Consider the following 23247-nt stretch of genomic DNA (forward strand, 5'->3'; position numbering starts at 1 on the left):
ATGTGGAAAGGTTCCACCAGTCAGTAGAATCCTTGTCTCTTCACGGTTAGAGGCTATCAAGTACGTGTCTCCTCCGAGTGAGAGGCTTTTCTCAGAGAACAGCTGGGCATATGTCCAGCAGTCTTAGAAAGTCAACCTCTGCGGTTTACCAAGGCAAATTGGCGATCTACTGTGATTGGTGCCGTAAACGGGGTTTTCTCCACTCGCAGACTTTTTAACCTTCCTCAGAGATGAGAAATGTTTGTCAGTTTCTGCCATTAGAAGATACAGGGCGGCCCTGAGTTTGTTGTTACGCCTTAAGGTATCGACATTTCCTCTTCCTGGGAACTTTCCTTGCTAGATAAGGGGTTTGAGCAGTCGAGTTCTCCTAGAGAGCTCAAGCCTCCGACATGGGATGTTTCCTTGGTTCCTAAGACCTTCACTAAGAGTCCATATGAGCCCTTGCGTCACTCATCCGACAGGAACCTGATGCTCAAGACAGTTTTCCTTCTGGCCTTGGCATCTTCCAAGAGGGTAGGAGAGCTCCACGGTCTGAGCTATGAGGTGAAGCACACCAGGGGTTGAGGGTTGATGTCCTTCTAATTTGTCCCGGAATTTGTGGCCAAGACCCAAAATCCCTCTGTGCACAATGACAGGTTCACTTCGTTTTTCATTCCATCACTGACTGACTTTGTGGGTGGTGATGCTCAAGAGCTTTTGTTGTGCCCTGTCCAGGCCCTGCGTTGCTATCTTAAAAGGACTCTGCACCTTAGACCAGGCTGCTGCAGACTTTTTGTTAGCACAGGCTGTACGAAGAAAGAGGTGTCTAAGAATACCATCTCTTTTTGGATACGGGAAGCCGTCAGACAGGCATACTTGACTAGATGATTCCACCACCACGTCTGTGCAGGCTAGAGCGCATGACTTAGGGGTATTGGTCCCTCTCTGGCTTTCAAAGAGAACTTGGCTGTTCATAGAGTGCTGAGTGCTGGTACTTGGTTATGCCAGTCCACATTCACCTCTTTCTATCTTAAGGATGTTGCCCACAGATCTGCGGACACGTTTTCTCTGGGTCCTGTGGTGGCTGCCTAACAAGTTGTGTAACTCATAGTTGCCCTTAACAGGGCACTTTTGTATCTTACCTAAGATGATTGTGTGGATGAGAGAATGATTGAGTTGGCTGGTCTCCTTCTTTCTCTTTTACCTTTCCTTCTTCCTTTGGGCGGTTTAAGGAATAGACACATCATTCGCTGGACTGGTCTGATGCAGGTGAGTAAGGTAGTCATACTGATAGTGTGGTTGCTTCGTTTTTCATTCCATCACTGACTGACTTTGTGGGTGATAATGCTCAAGAGCTTTTGTTGTGCCCTGTCCGGGCCCTGCGTTGCTATCTTAAAAGGACTCGGCACCTTAGACCAGGCTGGTGCAGACTTTTTGTTAGCACAGGCCATACAAAGAAAGAGGTGTCTAAGAATACTATCTATTTTTGGATACGGGAAGCCATCAGACAGGCATACTTGACTCTTGATGATTCCACCACCATGTCTGTGCAGGCTAGCCCTTAAACGCCGAAGCGGTATTTTAAAAATCGTCTCCCTATGCTGGCGGCGTTCACAAGTGAGCGCCAAAGCAGAAAAAATGTTTTTTTAAAAAAAATCACAGTACGTTTAGTTTTCAAGATTAAGAGTTCATTTTTGGCTCCTTTTTTGTCATTGCCTGAAGTTTAGTATGCAACTATCAGAAATGAAAAAAATATCATTATCATATATAAATATTGGGATATATGACAGCACGAAAAAAAATTTCATATATATATACAAATCGTGCTGTGAGCAAAACGGTTAAAGCTAACAAGTTAATTTTTTGTTCGTTGTATTGTGCACTAAATTGCAATCATTTTGGTATATAACACATTGTAAAACGATCAAAGCAACACAGACAAAATATTTTCACAAAATGATACATGAATTCGTAACGCGCGGTCATAAAAAAAAGATGTTTTCAAAAATTCACCATAAATCAAAATATTGTGCTAGAGACTTTTTGTTTGTTGCAAAATGAAGTTAATTCATTGAATATTACTAGACTGTAAGTGTTGTAGCTTACAATTGCAGTTTTTGACCATTTCGATCGAGTTAAAGTTGACCGAAGGACAAATTTTTTTTATTTATCATTATTTATATGAAAATATTTCAAAACTGATAAAAGCTACAACCATGGGTTGTTTTTTGTTGTATTCTACATAAAATTGCGCACATTTTCATATATAAAACTTTATGTAATGGCTAATTTGAAATGTTGCAAACATTACGACAATCGGACGAAAAAATGTCTGACTTTTTCTTGAGAGTTACCGCGCGGACGTAAGGAAAAAGTTTATTTCATAAATTCACAATAAATCGAAATATTGTGTTAGAGACTTTCAATTTGTTGCGAAATAAGGGTAAATATTTGAATATTACTAGAATGTAATAGTTTTAGCTTACAATTGCGTTTTTTTACCCTTTCGGTCGAGTCAAAGTTGACTGAAGGTTGAAATTTCGCCACTTATCGTTATTTATATGAAAATATTTCAAAACTGATAAAAGCTACAACCATGGGTTGTTTATTGTTGTATTCTACATGAAATTGCGCACATTTTCATATATAAAACTTTATGTAACGGCTAATTTAAAATGGTGCAAACATTACGACAATCGGACAAAAAAATTTCTGATTTTTTTCGGGAGAGTTACCGCGCAGACGTAAGGAAAATGTTTTTTTTTTTTTTTCATAAATTCACCATAAATCAAAATATTGTGCTAGAGACTTCCAATTTGTCGCAAAATAAAGTTAAATGATTGAATATTACTAGAATACAAGAGTTTTAGCTTACAATTGCATTTTTCGACCATTTCGGTAGAGTCAAAGTTGACCGAAGGTGGAAATTTTGGCACTTATCATTATTTATATGAAAATATTTCAAAACTGATAAAAGCTACAACCATGAGTTGTTTTTTGTTGTATTCTACATAAAATTGCACACATTTTCATATATAATACTCCATGTAACGGCTAATATAAAATGGTGCAAAAATTATGTCAAAGTGACGAAATAATTTCTGAGATGTGTCGCTGATGCTTTTTAGTGCGAGGAGAAAGAAATTCGCGCTTGTGCGCCTTGGTAACGATTGTAAACAAAACAATTCAAAAGTTTTTGCCTAGTAGGCCTATAACTATTTTTCTGCGAATTAAAAAAAAAACTTTTTTATATTGACGTATGTACGTCCAATCGGCACCCAACAGACAATTTATATCGACGTTTAATACGTCCAATCAGCGTTAAAGGGCTAGAGCGCATGACGTTTGGGTATTGGTCCTTCTCTGGCTTTCAAAAAGAACTTGGCTGTTCATAGAGTGCTGAGTGCTGGTACTTGGTTATGCCAGTCCAAGTTCATCTCTTTCTATCTTAAGGATGTTGCTCATAGATCTGCGGACACGTTTTCCCTGGGTCCTGTGGTTGCTGCCTAACAGGTTGTGTAACTCATAGTTGCCCTTAACAGGGCACTTTTGTATCTTACCAAAGATGATTGTGTGGATGAGAGAATGATTGAGTTGGCTGGTCTCCTTCTTTCTCTTTTACCTTTCCTTCTTCCTTCGGGCGGTTTAAGGAATAGACACGTCATTCGCTGGACTGGTCTGATACAGGTGAGTAAGGTAGTCATACTGATAGTGTGGTTGCTTATCCCTTAAACGCCGACTGGACGTATTTTACGTCGACATTTTTTGTCTCTCGGGTGCCGACTGGACGTATTTTACATCGACATACAAAAGTTTTTTTAAAAATTCGCGGAAAAATACTTTTAGGCCTACCAGCCAAAAACTCTTGAATCACGCGCCTTGGGGGATGCTGGGAGTTCACGGATCAAGGTGTTGTTTTGTTTACAATCGTTATGCAGGCGCGCAAGCGCGAATTTCTTTCTTGCCGCACTAAAAAGTATCTGTGACACATCTCGGAAATTATTTCGTCACTTTGACATAATTTTTGTACCATTTTAAATTAGCCGTTACATGGAGTATTATATATGAAAATGTGCGCATTTTTATGAAGAATACAACAAAAAAATACTCATGATTGTAGCTTTTATCAGTTTTGAGATATTTTCATATAAAGAACGATAAGTGCCAAAATTTCAACCTTCGGTCAACTTTGACTCTATCGAAATGGTTGAAAAACGCAATTGTAAGCTAAAACTAATATTTTAGTAATATTCAATCATTTAACTTAATATTGCAACTAATTGGAAAAGACTAGCACAATATTTCGATTTATGGTGAATTTATGAAAAAACTTTTTCCTTACGTCCGCGCGGTAACTCTTCCGAAAAAATCATACATGCGATTGTGGTAATGTTTGCACCATTTTAAATTAGCCGTTACATAAAGTTTTATATATGAAAATGTGCGCAATTTCATGCACAATACAACTAAAAACAACCCATGGTTGTAGCTTTTATCAAATTTGAAATATTTTCATATTAAAAATGATAAGTGACAAATTTTCAACCTTCGGTCAACTTTGACTCTACCGAAATGGTCGAAAAACGCAATTGTAAGCTAAACCGCTTATACTTTAGTAATATTCAAGCATTTACCTTCAGTTTACAACAAATTGGAAGTCTCTAGCACAATATTTCGATTTATAATTTATGAAAAAAATAACATTTTCTTTACGTCCGCGCGGTAACTTCCGAAAAAAGCATACGTGCGATTGTGGTAATGTTTGCACCATTTTAAATTAGCCGTTACATAAAGTTTTATATATGAAAATGTGTGCAATTTCATGTAGAATACAACAATAAATAATTGAAGGTTGTAGCTTTTCTCATTTTTAAAATATTTGCATATAAATCACGATAAATAGAAAAAAAACCACGTTCGGTCAACTTTGACTCTACCGAAATGGTAGAAAAACGCAATTGTAAGCTAAAACTCTTACAGTCTAGTAATATTCAGTCATTTATCTTCATCTTGAAACAAATTCGAAGTCTCTAGCACAATATTTAGATTTATGGTGAATTTAAAAAAAATCTTTCCTTCCCTCCGCGCGCGGATTCTCCGCCACAAATCTCCGAAATGCGTACGTTCCATTCTCGGAATATTTGCTCCGTTTCATATTAGGCATTTCATAGAGTTTTATATATGAAAATGTGCGCAATTTCATGTAGAATAAAACGAAAAATATTTGAAGGTTGTAGCTTTTCTTATTTCCGAAATAATTGCATATAAAAAAATATATATATAAAAAATTCGACATTCGGTCAAATTTACCTAGTCAGATATGGTCGAAAACTGCATTTGTAAGCTAATATTCTTACAGTATAGTAATATTCAATCATTTGTCTTCATTTTGAAAGAAATTGGAAGTCTCTGGGACAATATTTAGATTTATGGTGAATTTTTGAAAAAAATATTTGTTTACGTCCGTGCGTTACGAATTCATGCATTATTTTGTGATAATATTTTCTCTGTGTTGCTTTTATCGTTTTACGATGTGTTATATACCAAAATGATCGCAATTTAGTGTACATTACAACGAAAAAAGAAGTAACTCGTTACCTTTAACCGTTTTGCGCACAGCACGATTTGAATACAATTATATATGAAATTTCGTTTTTGCGCTATCATATATTGCATTATTTATATATGATAATGATAATTTTTTTCATTTCTGATGGTTGCATACTAAACTTCAGCCAATGACAAAAAAAGGAGCCAAAAATGAACTCTTAATCTTGAAAACTAAGCGCGCTGTGATTTTTTGAAAAAAATATTTTTTGAAAAAAATATTTTTTCCGCTTCCGCGCTCACTCTGAAACACTTCCGGCACACGGGAGACATTTTTTTTTTTTACCGCTTCGGCGTTTAAGGGTTAATATACAAATATCAAACCCTCTATTGGGAGTAGTACAAACCCTGGAGTTATTGGTTTGCTATTGGACAGTCAAGGTTTCTCTTTGGTTCCCTATACAATGGTTCTCCCATATATCATTGTATGTCACTCAGGGTCTGAGTGGTTAGATATAAATTTATCTAGCTTCTCAACGGGCTTTTGTTGAGGCCGAAGGTTTGTTCATGTATGAACAAATGACAAATTTTCTAAGACAATTTGTATTTTTTATAGCTACAAACCTGAGGTCTTAAACATTATACTGCCCGGCTCTAGCTGCCCCTATGTTTGTCAAGACATCATGAGTTGGGAAAGACTGACTCGGTGGTGTAGGTGAGTTGTCCTTGACCACTCATCATCCGATCTACGCATGCGTTGCCAGATATCACAAGATTCCTTGCTTTCATCTGTTTTTTAACCGGATCCAGCTAGGCGCTAGAAATTATCCTATTGTTAAGACTTCAGGTTTGCAGCAATGAAAAATACAAATTGTCTTAGAAAATTTGTCATTTTGCATAGTATGATGCGCTGAATCACTGCAGAGGTGTTGGGTCCAGTGTTGTGAATTTTAGCATTTTAATGCTAGCTTTTTATTTTTTGGAGGTAATTGGCAGGAATATTTTCAATCTAGCATCTGGTGGGAAATGGAGAAAAGTAAGAACAAAATCTTGCATAACCATTTTCAGGAATTGAACAAAATAGGTTTCGAAATTGTTAGGAATAACATAACGTAGAGTACTACCTGTACACTATGTTAGAAGCATGTTTGAATTGAAACAGAGAGCAATCCGTTGAAATTGGCCGGGTGGCATTGTGGTGAATGATGCAAATTTTTTAGCACTTTTTGGAGCAAAATCTAGCAAGAAATTGCCATTCCCATTTGGCAACACTGGCCTACCCTCACTCACTTTTCTAAGTTTTGTTTATGTTATAGTACTAAAGTGTAGCATTTGGAGCTTTTTTAAATTGTACGTACATAAACGAGTAAGTTATGTGGCCTCCAAAAGCCTTGTTTCTTTTGCGTCTTACGGAAAGAAGCCTAAACGTCAGAGGAAGGTTATTAGATGTAATATATACAGCGGACCCCCCATATTCGCGGACTCACACATTCGCGGATTTCTCTTGGGAATGTTTCCCCACATTATTTGCAGAAAATTCGCACATGCGCAGTATTTTTCTATGAGAAATATCCACAAATTCCTGGTTTTTTTATCAATTTTATCATAAAATGCACTATTTGTGATAAAACTATTAAAAAAAAATAATTATGAAAATTTTTAGTGGGTTTTTCTTGAGTTTTAACTAACAAAATAGGCTGTGTTTATTGTTTTTATAGTGGTTCCAAACGTTCGCGGGTTCTAACTATTCCCGGGGGAGTCTGGTATGCATCCCTCGCGAATACGGGGGGGAACATTGTAGTAACATTTGTTATGTGAAGAAGGGAAGAGATGCTTTGCTGCATAGCATTATCATCATTATTCATCCAATTGCACTGCTAAATCGTTGTCATCTTTATCAACATAAATCATTGGTGAACCCATATGATTTTCATAATTTTAATATTTTTCTTATCTCTCTCCCTCTCTTTCCTTGTAAAATAAAACAGGCCAACATGAATAATAGCACGGGCATTTGTAGTCTACTAGTTGTAAGCCGTAGGATAGTACATATGTAGTATACTACATATATTTTTATGGCTAACGTTGTAAAATAACTTTGAAACTATATAACATTTAGTTTAGGGTGATAGTTTAAGATATATTTGGTGTTTGAACTAAAGTAGTCCGTTACAAGCATTTGTATAATGTGTCTTAGGCAGTTTAGCTATTGAAGCAGGGAATTTTAAGCAATTTTTGAGGGGTGGCCAACATAACGGGGGGGGGGGGGGGTGGGGGGGGGGGGGGGGGGGGGGGGGGGGGGGGGGGGGGGGAGCATTCTGGGCTCTTTCCCCCGTGATTATCAAGACCCTACTGTATTCCATCCCTTTCAAGGAGAAACCTCCTTTGGTGTCCTCTCTCATCAGCTTGACAGCCTACTAAATAGGCTTGGAGAGGTTTTTGACCCTATTGGAAGAAGTCTTTTCCCTTCTCTGGAAGAGAGCTGTAGAGGTGGTCGAAGTAATAAGCACAGGAAGTTTCTACAACCATTTGTTTATGGCCCCCAAGTCATAGGGGGGTTGGAGACCTGTCCTAGATGTCAACGCACTGAATTTCTTTGTTCAGACAAAAAAGTTCAAGATGGAAACAAACCAATCAGTCTTGTCAGCCATTCACCAGGGAGATTGGATGGTGACCACTGATATGCAGTACGCATACTACCATGTCCCCATACTTCTGAACTTCAGGAAGTATCGCCTTGGCCTCTCTATAGCTCCTCAAGTATTTACTTGTGTTCTCGCCCCTCTGGCAAAGTGGCTCTATCTCATGGGTATTAGTGTATGTCTATATCGAGACAATTGGCTTTTACGCTCCTCCTCAAGAACAAAATGCATGGAGAACCTTCAGAAGACTTCTCCTTTCTCAAGAATTAGGCCTTTTAATCAATCTGCAGAAGTTGCTGTTAGTCCTGACTCAATCAATTCTTTATTTGGGGGTAAGGATCAAATCTTTGGGTATTTAGGCTTTTCCATCGCACAAAAGGCTCCAATTTTGCCTCAGGAAAGTATGAAGCATCCTCTTTCCTGTCCTGCTCAGCCAATGAATGGATGAGTCTTCTGGGCACTCACACCTGTTGAGAAGTTCATGCCTTCAGGAAGATTACACCCGAGTTTCGCAATTCTTCCTAAAGGCCAGTTGGCACGGGAAGACTCTTCTGAACTCGTTTGTCTTCCCCATCACTCCCGAGATCAAGGAGGATCTTTGGTGGTGGCTCATAGAAGAAAGATTTTCAATAGGGAAGTCTTTGCATCCTCTTAACCCCAGCCTAACCTTATGCTCAGATGTGTTGTCTCTGGGTTGGGGGGCTATTTTAGAAATATGGAAGTGTCTGGGTCGTGGTTTCAGGACAGGAAAAAGCTACACATCAGTCAGAGGGAGATGAAGGTGGTTCATTTGGCCCTCCAGTGTTTTGCAGCAGCAACATTCGACAAGACAATTGCAGTCCTTTCAGGCAGCATGACCGCACTGGCTTACATCAAGAGCCAGGGGGAACTCGCTCCTTCTCCCTTTACGAAGTGGCCAAGGATCTTCTCCTCTGGGCACAGGGCAATTGCACCAGGATTGTCACATACTTTATCCAGGGCAAGTTAAACGTCTTTGCGGACAAGCTAAGTTGCTGCAGACAGGTTCTACCTACAGAATGGATACTGAATCCTCAGGTGTGCACTAATCTATGGAAACATAAGGGAAAGCTGTCAGTAGACCTGTTTGCAACGTCATGGAACCATCTCCTCCCCTTGTACTGTCCTCCAACCCTGGACCCTCTGGCATGGGCAACATGCCATGCTCCAAGACTGGTCAAACCTGGATGCATACGCCTTCCCACTATTCAGCATGGTGAAAGAAGTATTAAACATGTTCATATCCCACACCAACATGTCGATGACTCTTGTCACTCTGATTTGGCCACAAAAGGAATGGTTCCCAGACATTCTTGGACTGCCAGTGGACTTTCCAACCAAGACTACTGCCTCAGAGAAAAAGTCTTCTCAAACTACCCCACTTCCATCAGTTCCACCAAGGCTTATCCGCTTTCACCCTGACAGGCTTCAGACTGCCAGGGAGCTTGTCAGAGTGAAGGGCATTTCAGGAGCAGTTGCAAAGGCAATTGCAGACTGTAGACGTCAGTTTTTCGCTTGAGTCTACCAAGCAAATTGGGCTGTCTTTTGCAGCTGGTGTCAAAGACATGATGTCTCTTCTACTGAAACACCTGTAGTTAAAATCCCAGACTTTTTGCTGTTCTTAAGGTCTTCTCAAGGTTTTGGTACATTCACCATCAGAGGTTACAGAGCTATGCTAAATTTGGTTTTTAGATACAGAGGATTGGGTTTGTCTGCAAGTCAAAACATTAGTGACCTTATTAAGTCCTTTTGACAATACAAAGCAAGAGAAGTCAACTTCCGTCTCCTGGAATATGGTGGATATCCTTGGACCAGCAGACCAAGAGAGAGCTCTTTGTCCAGTAAGAGCATTAAATCATTATATTGAGAGGACCAAGAGGATCAGAGGTCCCTCACATAACCTCTGGTGTTCAGTCAAGAACCCCTCATGTCCACTGTCCAAGAATGCATTTGGCTTCTCTGAGGGACGTGATATCCAAGTCACACTAGGAAATTCAAGAGGATGTCTTAACTGTTTTTAAAGTAAAAGCCCATGAGATGGAGCAGTCACTGCTTCATCTGCCGTCAAGTGTAACTTTTCGCCTCCACGAATCTTCAATCCACCTATTGGAGGTGCAGATTAGTGTTCGCTTTCCATTATTTATGTGATCTGGAGACAGTATATGAAAACTGCATTACCTTAGGTCCATTATCCGTTGGTATTAGGGGACGCAGGATAGGAGGTATTCCCTCTATTTCTTTGTCTCTCCGCCTTGATACAGGTTAACAAGTTTTTTGGAAAGTCTGTGGTACTATGTACCTGGAGTACCCAACAGTCATTTTTAATGGATGAGTAGTGGTTATTTTGTGTGTTGTGTAGGTAACAGTTATCTGGTCAATTGTGTGGTACTGTGCTGAGAGCAAGGGCACTTGATTTTATATTATGATCCTTTGCAGCCTTCGTAGTACTCCTTTGTTGCAAAGCTCCCTCTGAAATAGAGGCACTCCACAGCTGTACCACTATACCACTACAGGTCAAGATGAGCACCGACCAGAAGCAATATCCTCCTTCTGTAGCTCTCTCACCAGGTAAGATGACAACAAGCATTTCACCAATTCTAGCTACCTTTCTGTGTCAAATTCATCTTCATTACTGAGTGTTTTTGAGTAGTGTGTGTGTCCATGTATGTCACCTCCTGTCAGTGTAATTACTTGTATAAAAATAACATTTTTTATAGTAGAATAAAGTTTTATGTATATTACCAAGTAATTACATGATCAGAGTCCTCCCTCCTGTCCTTTCATGGACATACGGCACAAACGAATTGAGCTCTTCAGCTGTGTTGTACCTATTCTTCCCCAAAAGTGGGTGGTGTCAGTTACCTACACCAAAACAATAGAATCACTATCACAAATTCCAAAATTGAAGCTTCTGCAACAGTTAGAAACTAATAGCTATGTAATATGTACTTGGTAAATATATATAAAACATTTGTTTTATTATACAAGTGACATTGGTATTTAGATACCAATTGTTAAAGTAGGCCCCATCTAGCCTCACCACAACTTGTTGGCTGTCAAGGAGAATTCTATGAGCTTAGACATTCAAAACACACTTGGTGGTGAACAGGTGTACTGTACATACTAGACAGTCATCCAGGCAGGTATTTGATCTTGTGTTTGAATGCTGACTCTCCTATCAGCCTGGAGAAATAAGCTATCTTTAACAGTAGGTAAGTATTCAAATAATAAATTTTATTATGAAAATTCGTATTATAATTTTCAATTATTTCAGGTTAGCTCGGTGTTTGCATCAGCTTGGTCGTGATCAGGAGGCCCAGATCTGTTTAAATGAATTCAAGAAGCTGCATCCAGATCACAGTAATTCTCCAGCGTGTACTGCCTTAGCCAATGAGATTGCAACTTCATTATGCCAACAAGACGGTAAATGTAAGTCTTTGTTTTGTGCTGAAACCAGTGTGTATAACTGAGGTCTCCGTGGACTAAATATCTCAAGTAGATGGAATGATTCTTGAAATGAAGGTTTTCCAGTTACAGTTTTGCTATATGGTTTTAATAATTTGTTGAGTGTTTATAGTAAACGATATGTTAGTAAAAAGTACAGTACATTGATTTGAAGGCAGTTATATTGTGTGCTCCTTCAGTTTAATATTTTTGTATGTACATTGTTGAGACATTTGCTTTATAGTGCATTAAATGTATGACTCAAAAGAAACATAGTTGCTTATTCTTGATTAAATGAGATACTGCTTATTTTGTTACACTTGCAAAGTTTAATTGGTATTTATGCTTATAGGAATAAAATACCATGGGAGAGATTATTATTTTAATTAATAAGCACTCTTTAGAGAGCTGTTGGATGATTCTGTTTATAGTATTTAAGGATGGAAATTTTCTAAAATTATTTTTTAGTATTATACATAAACTAATATGATGAGTTGTTTTAAAGGATAAGTCTCTAAGTTTAATCATGATACTGACCTCAAGTAGGAAGGGATTGCATGACTATTAATAATGAAAAGTATCCCATTGGTAATGTTGTCTGCTGTCTGCATAAAACCTGTTTTGCTATATGCAGTAATCTTTGGCACAAAAGAATATAGGGTGGCTTTCAAAATCTAAGATTAAAGATCAGAATGCAGTTGGATAATCATAATGATAAAAAAGGAAGTTCAGAGAGATTTTACTCGTAGAGGTCAGGAAAAAAAAAAGATTGACATCACAAATATTAAGATGGATTGGACTTCTGATTAACAGGCTGTTAGAAAAACTGAAGACCAATAGGAATGCTAAAAAAATCATGGGAAAAGGTCGTATATAAAGTTCTAGGATTTGGGAGGATTCAGGCAAAGTACACGAGACAAGATGGGAGAGAATCGTATGTCTAATTTCTTAAGGGAAAATCTGACCTGAGATGTTGATGATGATGGTGATGGATTTATGTTAAACCCAACTTATGCCTTGTCTTTTTACAATTTTACAAGAAAAATAATGCTCGAGTTATAACCTACAGTTGTCCTTAGATTTTCTAAATATTGGGTGGACAAAAGCCTAGTAGTAGTTTCTGCTTTTTGGCATGTCATATGCATGTACTTTATTTCTAGGGTAGTGGGGTCAGGCAGCATCCCTCTTTTATAATGTGTTAGGTGTGCAGTTAATCACAAAAAAGCTTATTTATTCTTATTGTTTTTCTGCAGAAATAAAGTTGCCCATTATTGCTGTTTTTCTCTGAAGTTGGCATATTTTTCTTTCATTGAAAACTGAGAACTGGGAATGGATAACTCCTGTACCTTTTTAAAAACTTGTTACAGATAATGTTATAAAGTCAGGACAGCCAGAGCTGTCACTCACAACCCAGGGGTTAATTATGGTCTACTTAACTGATTTGAGTACTTATGCCAATATTTGTGGTAGCTAGGTGTAACTTTTATTTTTCATTAGATGATGATCATATAACTATAATCCTGAAGTCGTGTGCTGTGCCATAACCTCTTTACTATTGCTTTCCTCTGTCTATATTAGGTTCCATTGCATTAATACGTATACATGTGAGCAAACTAACCTTTGCCGGCATATCTATTGTAAGAGCTCTATTTTAAGTTTTCTCATTTATAGGATCAAAAATGTTTTGTTTTTTATTATATTATGTATCTGTTTTACTCTGCTGGGATTTCTTTCCATGTCTGGAAATTCAGTTTTGCAAAAACTTGTCTGCAAGTTTATGTAGGTTGGTTTATTCAGTGGGAATGTACATATACGTATAAATATTGATATTTATATAGTAATTTGAGTGTATTTTTTTTATGTGAGTTCCTAGGATTTAGGTTATTTTGCATATGTAATTTCAAAGGTATTGTTTTTTCTATGCAGTTGGGAATAATGAAGGTGATAGTGATGATGAACAGTTATTAGGAGGACCCTTTTCCTTGCCTACTCCAAGTCCGCAAGAACAAGAGTGGCGTTCCAGAGCTACGGATTATCACAAATCTTACTGTGGGCATTGTAATACAACAACTGACATCAAAGAGGCTGCATTCCTTGGAAGGTAGTTATCTTTTGATTTTTTGTTAAGCATAAAAATGTGCTGCATTCCTGATTTATTAAGTATGAAAACTTGTTGTGCATTCTTTGGAAGGTAGTTATCAAGTTAAAGTTTTTTTTACGTTCAATTTTCGTATTTAGCTCTCTGGACCTGACTACTGTAACCACCCAAGGTCTCTAGATGAAATTTAAGTTATATAATCTGTGCACTAACTATTTTAACTCAATGCATTTTTTTTTTCTCACCAACATTACTACTGTTATTACCAGTACATATTATGATTACTATCTTTTATGCCACCTCAGCTATTTGGTGGATAAGTGCCGATTAATCTTTTTTTTTTATCATGTCTCATGTATCTAGATTGTGTGTGTTACTGTATGCATTATGTATATTCTATGTATATGGCCCTGAGCTGAAATAAAGGATGTTATTATTATTATTATTATAAGCTGCAAGGAGTTGATATTTCCTCCATGGAAAATATCTCTCCTAATGAGGAGCTTTGAGAGCTTTTGCCCACCCAGGGAACTCAGACCCCCCCGGGGTGGGATGTGACTTTTGTCTTAAGGAGTTTGACTCGTAGACCCTACGAGCCTCTCTGGGAGTCGTCAGACAGGGATCTGACCCTCAAGACTGTCTTTCTGCTGGCTCTGGCATCAGCAAAGAGAGAGTAGGAGAACTTCATGGTCTTTCCTTCGATGTCAAACACTCGAGGGGATGGGGATCAGTTATGCTTGATTTCATCCCGGATTTCGTAGCGAAGACTCAGAACCCTTCAGTACTTGATGCCTGGTTCGAGTCCTTCACAATCCCCTCCCTAGAGGAAGAAAACTCGACACCTCAGGCCTGAGTGTCGACACCTCTTCGTTAGCACCGGGATGACCAAGAAAGAAGTGTCCAAGAACACTGTTTCTTTCTGGCTTCGTGAGGTAATCAGGAAAGCGTACGACTCCGTGAGGAGTGCCAACACCAGTACCTTTCATCCGAGAGCCCACGAAGTTAGAGGCATTGGTCCAGCCCTTGCATCCCGCAAGAACTTGTCCGTCGTATAAGTGCTGAAAGGCAGGGGTGTGGTCCAACCAGACCAGCTTCACCTCCTCTTACCTTTGGGATATTGCCCATAGGTCCTTCGACACTTTCCTTGGGACCCATGGTGGCTGCTCAACAAGTTGTGCACTTACCCAGCTCCTTTACAGGACATGGTAGCATCTCGTCCTTGTGATATTGCATGAATGGAGAGTGAATGAGAGTGTGACTGGCTCCTCTTCCTTCTCTTTTCTTCCCTCTCCCTGCGGGCAGAGGGTAGCAGTCGTCACAATGCTGGACAGGACGACGGTGCAGGTAAGCTACGTAATCGAGCTCCATTCTTTCCCTTTCATTAGGTATAGAAGCGTTTATCCATCCCTTCCCTAGCAAGGGGGGAAGCGGGCAGCAGTAAGATACAAACCCAATACTTTTTATTTGGCTTCTTACTTAGGACATAAGTTCTTGCTTGCTATTCATAAGAGGTATGCTTGCCTGCCTCTTATGAATTGGTCCAGAGGTCTGGCCACTGATCCTGCAGTTCTCACTTCGCTCTTATGACCAGGGAAGGAACCCAGGTTGGGCAAACACCAGTCTGTTCACAAGACTCGGATTCCTCCCACCAATAAGCGAGTCTTCCTTATGTAAAGGACCGATGGTTTGTATAACGTGTCGGAACAAATCACAAGTTTTGAAAGTAAATTGTACTTTTGTACATTCAACTTCCCTGTCAGATATATACTTAGCTATAGACAACATCGTTCCCTACAGAAATTCGAATTTCGCGGCACACGCTACAGGTAGGTAAGGTGATCTACCGCCCTGCCGCTGGGTGGCAGGAATAGGAACCATTCCCGTTTTCTAATCAGATTTTCTCTGTCGCCGGTACCATCAACTTCGTTGTTGGTTCCTCCTGACTTGATTTTCGTATTTCATCGACGTTGATCTTCTGGACTGTCTTATTTGGTGACGTATTGGATCTGTGGTTTGGCATACGCTTTTGTGGACTTTTTTTTATTTTGCTTCGGATTGTTCTCAAGATGTCTGACTCTAACTGGGAAGTTAGAAGATGTGTGAATGAGGGTTGTTTGGTAGACTACCGAAAGCTTCGGTAGATCCTCACACTGTATGCAAGAGGTGTAGGGGGAATGAATGCTCTAGTCAGTGGTTCTTAACCTGGGGGGCGCGCCCCCCTAGGGGGGCGTCAGTAATTTCCAGGGGAGGCGCAACCCATACAGAAAAATAAAAAAAATCTCTAATTATATCTGTTATTCTCTTAACAAGAGTGAGGAACTAATATTCAGAAGTTTATGAAGAAATGCGAAAGTATTACCGTATTACTTTCCTAGAGTCCACTGCTCTAGTTAGGCTTGTTGGGCTGACCATGTTTTGTAATAGTTGACCTCCCTCCCTATCCCTCGAAACCCCTTCTCTTTCTCTTTTTTTTTTATTTTCCTTTAAATCTGGAAGGGAATTTTACTCATAGATGCAAGGGGGGCGTGAAAGAAAGGACCAACTCCTAGGGGGGGCGTGGTAATAAAAAGGTTAAGAACCACTGCTCTAGATCTAACACTTGCAATGAATGTGTGAATATGAGTGAGGAAGAATGGAAGACTCTAGATTCCTACCTAAGGAAGTTAGAGAGAGATAGGGTTAGAAAAGCTGCCTCTAGAAGTTTGAGTAGATCTTGCTCTAATGAGCCAGTTAGTGTAACACCTAACCCTCAATTAATTGCTTCCTCACATACAGTATCACCCTCGCCCGTCTCAGATAATGCAAATTCTGCTACGGAGATTGCAAATCTGAAAACGGCCTTGACCCTTAAACGCCGACTGGACGTATTTTACGTCTACATTTTTTGTCTCTCGGGTGCCGACTGGACGTATTTTACGTCGACATACAAAAGTTTTTTTAAAAATTCGCGGAAAAATACTTATAGGCCTACCAGCCAAAAACTCTTGAATCATGCGCCTTGGGGGATGCTGGGAGTTCACGGATCAAGGTGTTGTTTTGTTTACAATCGTTACGCAGGCGCGCAAGCGCGAATTACTTTCTTGCCGCACTAAAAAGTATCTGTGACACATCTCGGAAATTATTTCGTCACTTTGACATAATTTTTGTACCATTTTAAATTAGCCATTGCATGGAGTATTATATATGAAAATGTGCGCATTTTTATGTAGAATACAACAAAAAAATACTCATGATTGTAGCTTTTATCAGTTTTGAGATATTTTCATATAAATAACGATAAGTGCCAAAATTTCAACCTTCGGTCAACTTTGACTCTACGAAATGATCGAAAAACGCAATTGTAAGCTAAAACTATTATATTTTAGTAATATTCAATCATTTACCTTAATTTTGCAACTAATTGGAAGTCTCTAGCACAATATTTCGATTTATGGTGAATTTATGAAAAAACATTTTCCTTACGTCCGCGCGGTAACTCTTCCGAAAAAAATCATACATGCGATTGTGGTAATGTTTGCACCTTTTTAAAATTAGCCGTTACATAAAGTTTTATATATGGAAATGTGCGCAATTTCATGCACAATAAAACTGAAAACAACCCATGGTTGTAGCTTTTATCAATTTTGAAATATTTTCATACAAAAAATGATGTGACAAATTTTCAACCTTTGGTCAACTTTGACTCTACCAAAATGGTCGAAAAACGCAATTGTAAGCTAAAACGCTTATATTCTAGTAATATTCAATCATTTACCTTCATTTTGCAACAAATTGAAAGTCTCTAGCACAATATTTCGATTTATGGTGAATTTATGAAAAAAATAACTTTCTTTACATCCGCGCGGTAACTCTTCCGAAAAAATCATACGTGCGATTGTGGTAATGTTTGCACCATTTTAAATTAGCCGTTACATAACATTTTATATATGAAAATGTGCGCAATTTCATGTAGAATACAAAAAAAAATAATTGAAGGTTGTAGCTTTTCTCATTTTTGAAGTATTTGCAGATAAATCATGATAAATAGAAAAAAAACCACGTTCGGTCAACTTTGACTCTACCGAAATGGTAGAAAAACGCAATTGTAAGCTAAAACTCTTACAGTCTAGTAATATTCAGTCATTTATCTTCATCTTGAAACAAATTCGAAGTCTCTAGCACAATATTTAGATTTATGGTGAATTTAAAAAAAAAACTTTTCTTCCCTCCGCGCGCGGATTCTCCACCACAAATCGCCGAAATGTGTACGTCCCATTCTCGGAATATTTGCTCCATTTCATATTAGGTATTTCATAGAGTTTTATATATGAAAATGTGTGCAATTTCATGTAGAATAAAACGAAAAATATTTGAAGGTTGTAGCTTTTCTAATTTCCGAAATAATTGCATATAAAAAAATATATATAAAAAAAATTGACATTCGGTCAAATTTAACTCGTGAGATATGGTCGAAAACTGCAATTGCAAGCTATTACTCTTACAGTATAGTAATATTCCATCACTTGTCTTCATTTTGAAAGAAATTGGAAGTCTCTAGGACAATATTTAGATTTATGGTGAATTTTTGAAAAAAATATTTGTTTTCGTCCGCGCGTTACGAATTCATGCATTATTTTGTGATAATATTTTCTCTGTGCTGCTTTGATCGTTTTACAATGTGTTATATACCAAAATGATTGCAATTTAGTGTACATTACAACGAAAAAAAAGTAACTTGTTACCTTTAACCATTTTGCGCACAGCACGATTTGAATACAATTATATATGAAATTTCGTTTTTGCGCTATAATATATCGCATTATTTAAATATGATAATGATAATTTTTTTCATTTCTGATGGTTGCATACTAAACTTCAGCCAATGACAAATAAAGGAGCCAAAAATGAACTCTTTAATCTTGAAAACTAAGCGCGCTGTGATATTTTGAAAAAAATATTTTTTCCGCTTCCGCGCTCACTCCGAAACACCTCCGGCACACAGGAGACAATTTTTATTTTACCGCTTCGGCGTTTAAGGGTTAATAAGGATGGAGCTTAAAATGCAAGCTCTTCAAGGTAAGCAAAGTGCTGTGGAAAGTGACGTAAGTTTCCCCAGTGTAGTGGAGGTGCATCTGATCGGCTCTGTCTCGCTCCCAGGCCTAGACCTCTTCCAAGCTCCCAGGCCCAGAGAAGAAGGAATGTCGACAGCCGTACGGAGGTTACGGAGAATCCCCACCGATTAGGTGTCCCCTCGGCAGAATCTGTAGCGTCCCAGACTGCCAAGGATTGTCATTGGAAAGGCATCCTAAAAGTGCGCTTCTCATCATCCGATTCGTCTCCCCGCAGAAGTGGATGGAGTTCCGACGAACTATCGCGTCCGATCAAGAGGAGTTGGAAAGCGCCTGCTCTGGACTCGAGCCCCGAACGTTTCCCAGAAGATTCTCCCTGCGAGAGGAAAAGAGCCAAGAAGACATGGAATTTTCCTGCTCTAGGCTCGCGATCGCCTACGCCCTCCAGGGCGCCTTCTCCTCTTCCATATAAGGAAAGGGAAGAAACTGCGACAGACATCCTCCTTAAAATGCAGGAACAGATATCTTCATTGGTAGGAGTATTAAGAAAGGACCCTCCTCGGAGAAAAGACTTTTCTTCCTGTTAAGAGGTCTCGTCTGGTGGGCGTTCCTGACTCTAGGCTCCTCTCCTCTACTCCTCGTCCTAGGACAGAGACGACAACGGACGAGCGGACAGAAGCTCATAGGCGCGGGGCTCCAGATACGGACAACGCGGACAGAATCGAGTGTCCGAGGCGGACAGCGCCAGCCAGGCGCCAGACGTGGACAGCCCGGACAGGCAAAAGTGTCGTATGCTGACAGCACCAGCCAGGCGCCAGACGCGGACAGCCCGGACAGGCAAAAGTTTCGTACGCGGACAGCGCCAACCGGGCGCCAAGCGCCAGAGGCGGACAATCTGGACAGGCAAAAGTGTCGTACGTGGACAGCACCAGCCAGGCGCCAAGCGCCAGATGTGGACAACGCGGACAGACGACACTGTCCGAGGCATCCAGGTGCGAGGAGCTAGCCAAGCTTTCGGCGCCAAATAGGCGCCAGACGCCAGAATGATCTTCCCTGAAATCAGACAGAGAAGTCAACCAGGAGGCTCCTCTTTATGACTTTTACCAAGAACAGATTTCTCTGGACAAGGGCACAAGATGTCGCACAGGCGGCCGTCGTTCTTGTCAGGATGTATCTGTTACTGGTGGAAGTTTTTCGCAAGCGCAGCCTTCTCCTGACAAGGATGCAAGATGTCGCACAGGCGGCCGTCATCCTTGTCAGGAGGGCTTTGATGATGATCAGACATTTTCGCGGGATCAGCCTTCGCCTGGCAGGGATGCAAGATGTCGCACAGGCGGCCGTCGCCCTTGTCGGGAGGGATCTGATCATGCTAGAAGCACTTCACCTTGCGATGAGAGACGGTTTCCTTCAGCTGATAATGTTTCTCCTGTTGAACATGAGCTAGAAGATGTTTCTGACACTGAAGCTCAAAAGGGGGCGGGTCTCTTGGACTACAAATCATTGGCAGCTCTTTTGCTCCAAGAATTTGGAGATTCACTGAGTCCTGCCGCCCCTCCGTCTCCTCGTTCGCTGTTCACAAGCACGAAGACCTCAAAATCATTCTCCTTCTTGAAGATGCGCCCAACCATTTCCATGAAGAAAGCTTTGCAGTCTTTTGGAAATTGGCTCAGCTCCAAGGAGGAGGCTGGAAAGGCTCTCTTTACCTGCCCTCCCTCCAGACTTTCTGTGAGGAGGGGTATTTGGTACGAGACAGGTGAAGCAAAGGGACTCGCTCTCCAGCACCCGCTTCTGCTGAGGCAGATTTCTCAACGCTTGTGGACGCGTCGAGGAGACAATCTCTCTCTTCAGCAAAGACAATGTGGGGAATGTCTGAAATGGACCATCTCCTCAAGGGATTATTCCATGTCTTGGAAGTTTTTAACTTTCTGGACTGGTCCCTTGGGGCGTTGGCCAAGAAGACACGGGACAATGACTGCCTGAGCCCCGAAGTCCTGAATAGTGTACTAGCGTGCATGGATAAGGCGGTTCAAGACGGATCTGGGGAAGTGGCCTCCCTGTTCGGAGCAGGAATACTCAAGAAGAGAGCTGTATTCAGCTCTTTTCTTACAAAAGCTCTCTCTCCTGTGCAGAGGTCGTCCCTACTATACGCCCCTGTCAAACCAGCTTTTCCCTTCTCAGTTAGTGAGAGAGATTTCTCACTCACTTACTGAGTAGGCGACACAAGATCTGCTGGTCCAGTCAGCTAAAAAGGCGAGGCCAACTGTTCCTGCTGCGAAGAAGGAGCCATGGAACCCAAAGCCGCCCTTTCGAGGGAGTTCGTCTTCCCTCTAGGAAGAGAGGAGCGGAAAGGAGAGGTAGGTCTTCTTTTAGACCGATCAAGAAAACCAAATGATGTTCCAGTCCTCCAAGCACCAGTAGGCCTCAGACTTCTGAAGTTCTCAGAAGCATGGGCTTTGAGAGAGGCGGACACCTGGTCCCTCTCTATAGTGAAAAGAGGATATCTCATCCCCTTCCGAGACAGGCCTCCCTTGATGTCTACCCCAAGGGAACTGTCAGCGAAGTACAAGGACCCTGTCAAGAGGAAGACCCTGCTTCAGCTCGTAGACCAAATGTTGGAGAAGGAGGCCATAGAATTAGTGCAGGATCCACACTCCCAAGGTTTTTACAATTGACTGTTCCTCGTACCGAAAGCCTCAGGGGGGTGGGGCCTGTTCTGGATGTGAGCGCACTGAACCGATTCGTAGAGAAACAGAAGTTCTCTATGGAAACTTCCAACTCGGTTCTTGCTGCTCTGCTTCCAGGAGATTGGATGGTCTCCTTAGACCTACAGGACGCTTATTTTCACGTCCCCTGCATCCTTCATCGAGGAAATACCTGCGGTTCATGATGCAGGGTAGGGTCTTTCAATTCAAGGCTCTGTGCTTCGGCCTGTCTACGGCTCCTCAAGTGTTCACGAGCCTGATGAGGAACGTAGCACGATGGCTTCATCTGAAGAGGGTGAACATATCCCTTTACTTGGACGATTGGCTAATAAGGGCCAAATCGAAACATCAGTGTTTGGAGGACTTGGAAACGACTTTGGATCTCGTTCGCTCGCTCAGACTGCTCGTGAACCTCAAGAAGTCTCAGATGATCCCCAGCCAGAACATTGTCTATCTGGGGACTCAGATGGATTCTCGGGGTTTTCGAGCGTTTCCATCGCAAGACAGAATTGCTCGAGGCTTGGAAAAAGTCTCAACCTCCTTAGGGAAAGAACGAAGTTCAGCGAGGGAATGGCTCAGTCTCCTGGGCACCCTTTCGTCGCTGGAGCAGTTCGTTTCCCTAGGGAGGCTCAATCTGAGACCTCTGCTGTTCTACCTGCAAAGGATGTGGAACCGAAAGACAGGAGAACTTTCGGATACCTTTCCCATTCAACAAGAGGTCAAGTTCCACCTGAGGTGATGGTTAACCCCTCTACGAAAGAACGAAGGAATATCCCTTTCGATTCGGAACCCTCTCCTAGTGTTGTTCTCTGACGCCTCGGAAACGGGATGGGGAGCAACACTAGGAACGAAGGAAGTGTCAGGTACATGGACAAGAGAACAGGTGTCCTGACATATCAACGTGAAGGAGCTTATGGCTGTACATCTAGCCTTGAAGTACTTCGAGTCGGAGGTCAGAGGCGTGGTAGTCCAGGTAAACTTGGACAATACCACGGCTCTGGCTTACATCCGAAAACAGGGGGGGGGACTCACTCGTTCTCACTATACAAGATAGCGAGAGATCTCTTAATCTGGGCAGAGGAACGAGGCATTGTGCTACTGACAAGATTCAAACAAGGAGCCAAGAATGTAAGAGCAGACAGACTCAGCAGGAAGAACCAGGTCCTTCTAACAGAGTGGATCCTCCACTCCGAAGTCTGCCGAAAGCTCTGGTCCCTCCAGAAGGATGGACAACTTCTGCTCCATAGTGGAAGATCCCAGAGCAATAGCCATAGATGCCCTTCTCATGGACTGGTTGGGCATAGATGCCTACGCTTTCCCCTCGTTCAAAATTCTGGGGGAAGTGCTAAGGAAGTTTCAATCCTTGGAGGCAACGAAACTAACACTCATCGCCCCCTTTTGGCCCGCTCGAGATTGGTTCACAGAGGTACTGAAATGGACGGTGGACTTCCCCAGATCTCTTCCCGAAAGGACAGATCTGCTCAAACAACCCCACTTAGAGAGGTTTCTCGGAAACCTCCCCGCTCTCTCCCTGACTGCCTTTCGACTATCGAAAGACTTGTCAGAGTGAGAGGCTTTTCGAGAAAAGCTGCGAGCGCAATGAGCCCGCGGGTCCTCTACTATGCGGGTTTATCAATCAAAGTGGGAAGTCTTCCATAGATGGTGTAAGTCGAAGAAGCTGTCCTCATCCAATACCTGTGTGACTGACATTGCTGATTTTCTTCTCTTCCTACGGGAAGAATCACACTTGGCAGTTTCTACCATTAAAG

General features: G+C 40.9%; 1 protein-coding gene across 2 annotated transcripts in view; it reads left to right on the forward strand.

The window, feature by feature from the left end:
* LOC135221755 (WD and tetratricopeptide repeats protein 1-like) overlaps nucleotides 1–23247 on the forward strand; it is a 201275-nt gene that overhangs the window by 152978 nt on the left and 25050 nt on the right. Inside the window, exons 10-11 of one of the 2 annotated variants that reach the window (XM_064259569.1) lie at nucleotides 11461–11615; nucleotides 13557–13731. In XM_064259569.1, coding sequence (XP_064115639.1) covers nucleotides 11461–11615; nucleotides 13557–13731 — 330 coding nt within the window. The remainder of the gene's footprint in view (nucleotides 1–11460; nucleotides 11616–13556; nucleotides 13732–23247) is intronic. The other variant, XM_064259570.1, reaches the window with a different exon arrangement.

This window comes from Macrobrachium nipponense, chromosome 3 (genome assembly GCF_015104395.2).
Source record: "Macrobrachium nipponense isolate FS-2020 chromosome 3, ASM1510439v2, whole genome shotgun sequence".
NCBI classification, from domain to species: Eukaryota; Metazoa; Arthropoda; class Malacostraca; order Decapoda; family Palaemonidae; genus Macrobrachium; species Macrobrachium nipponense.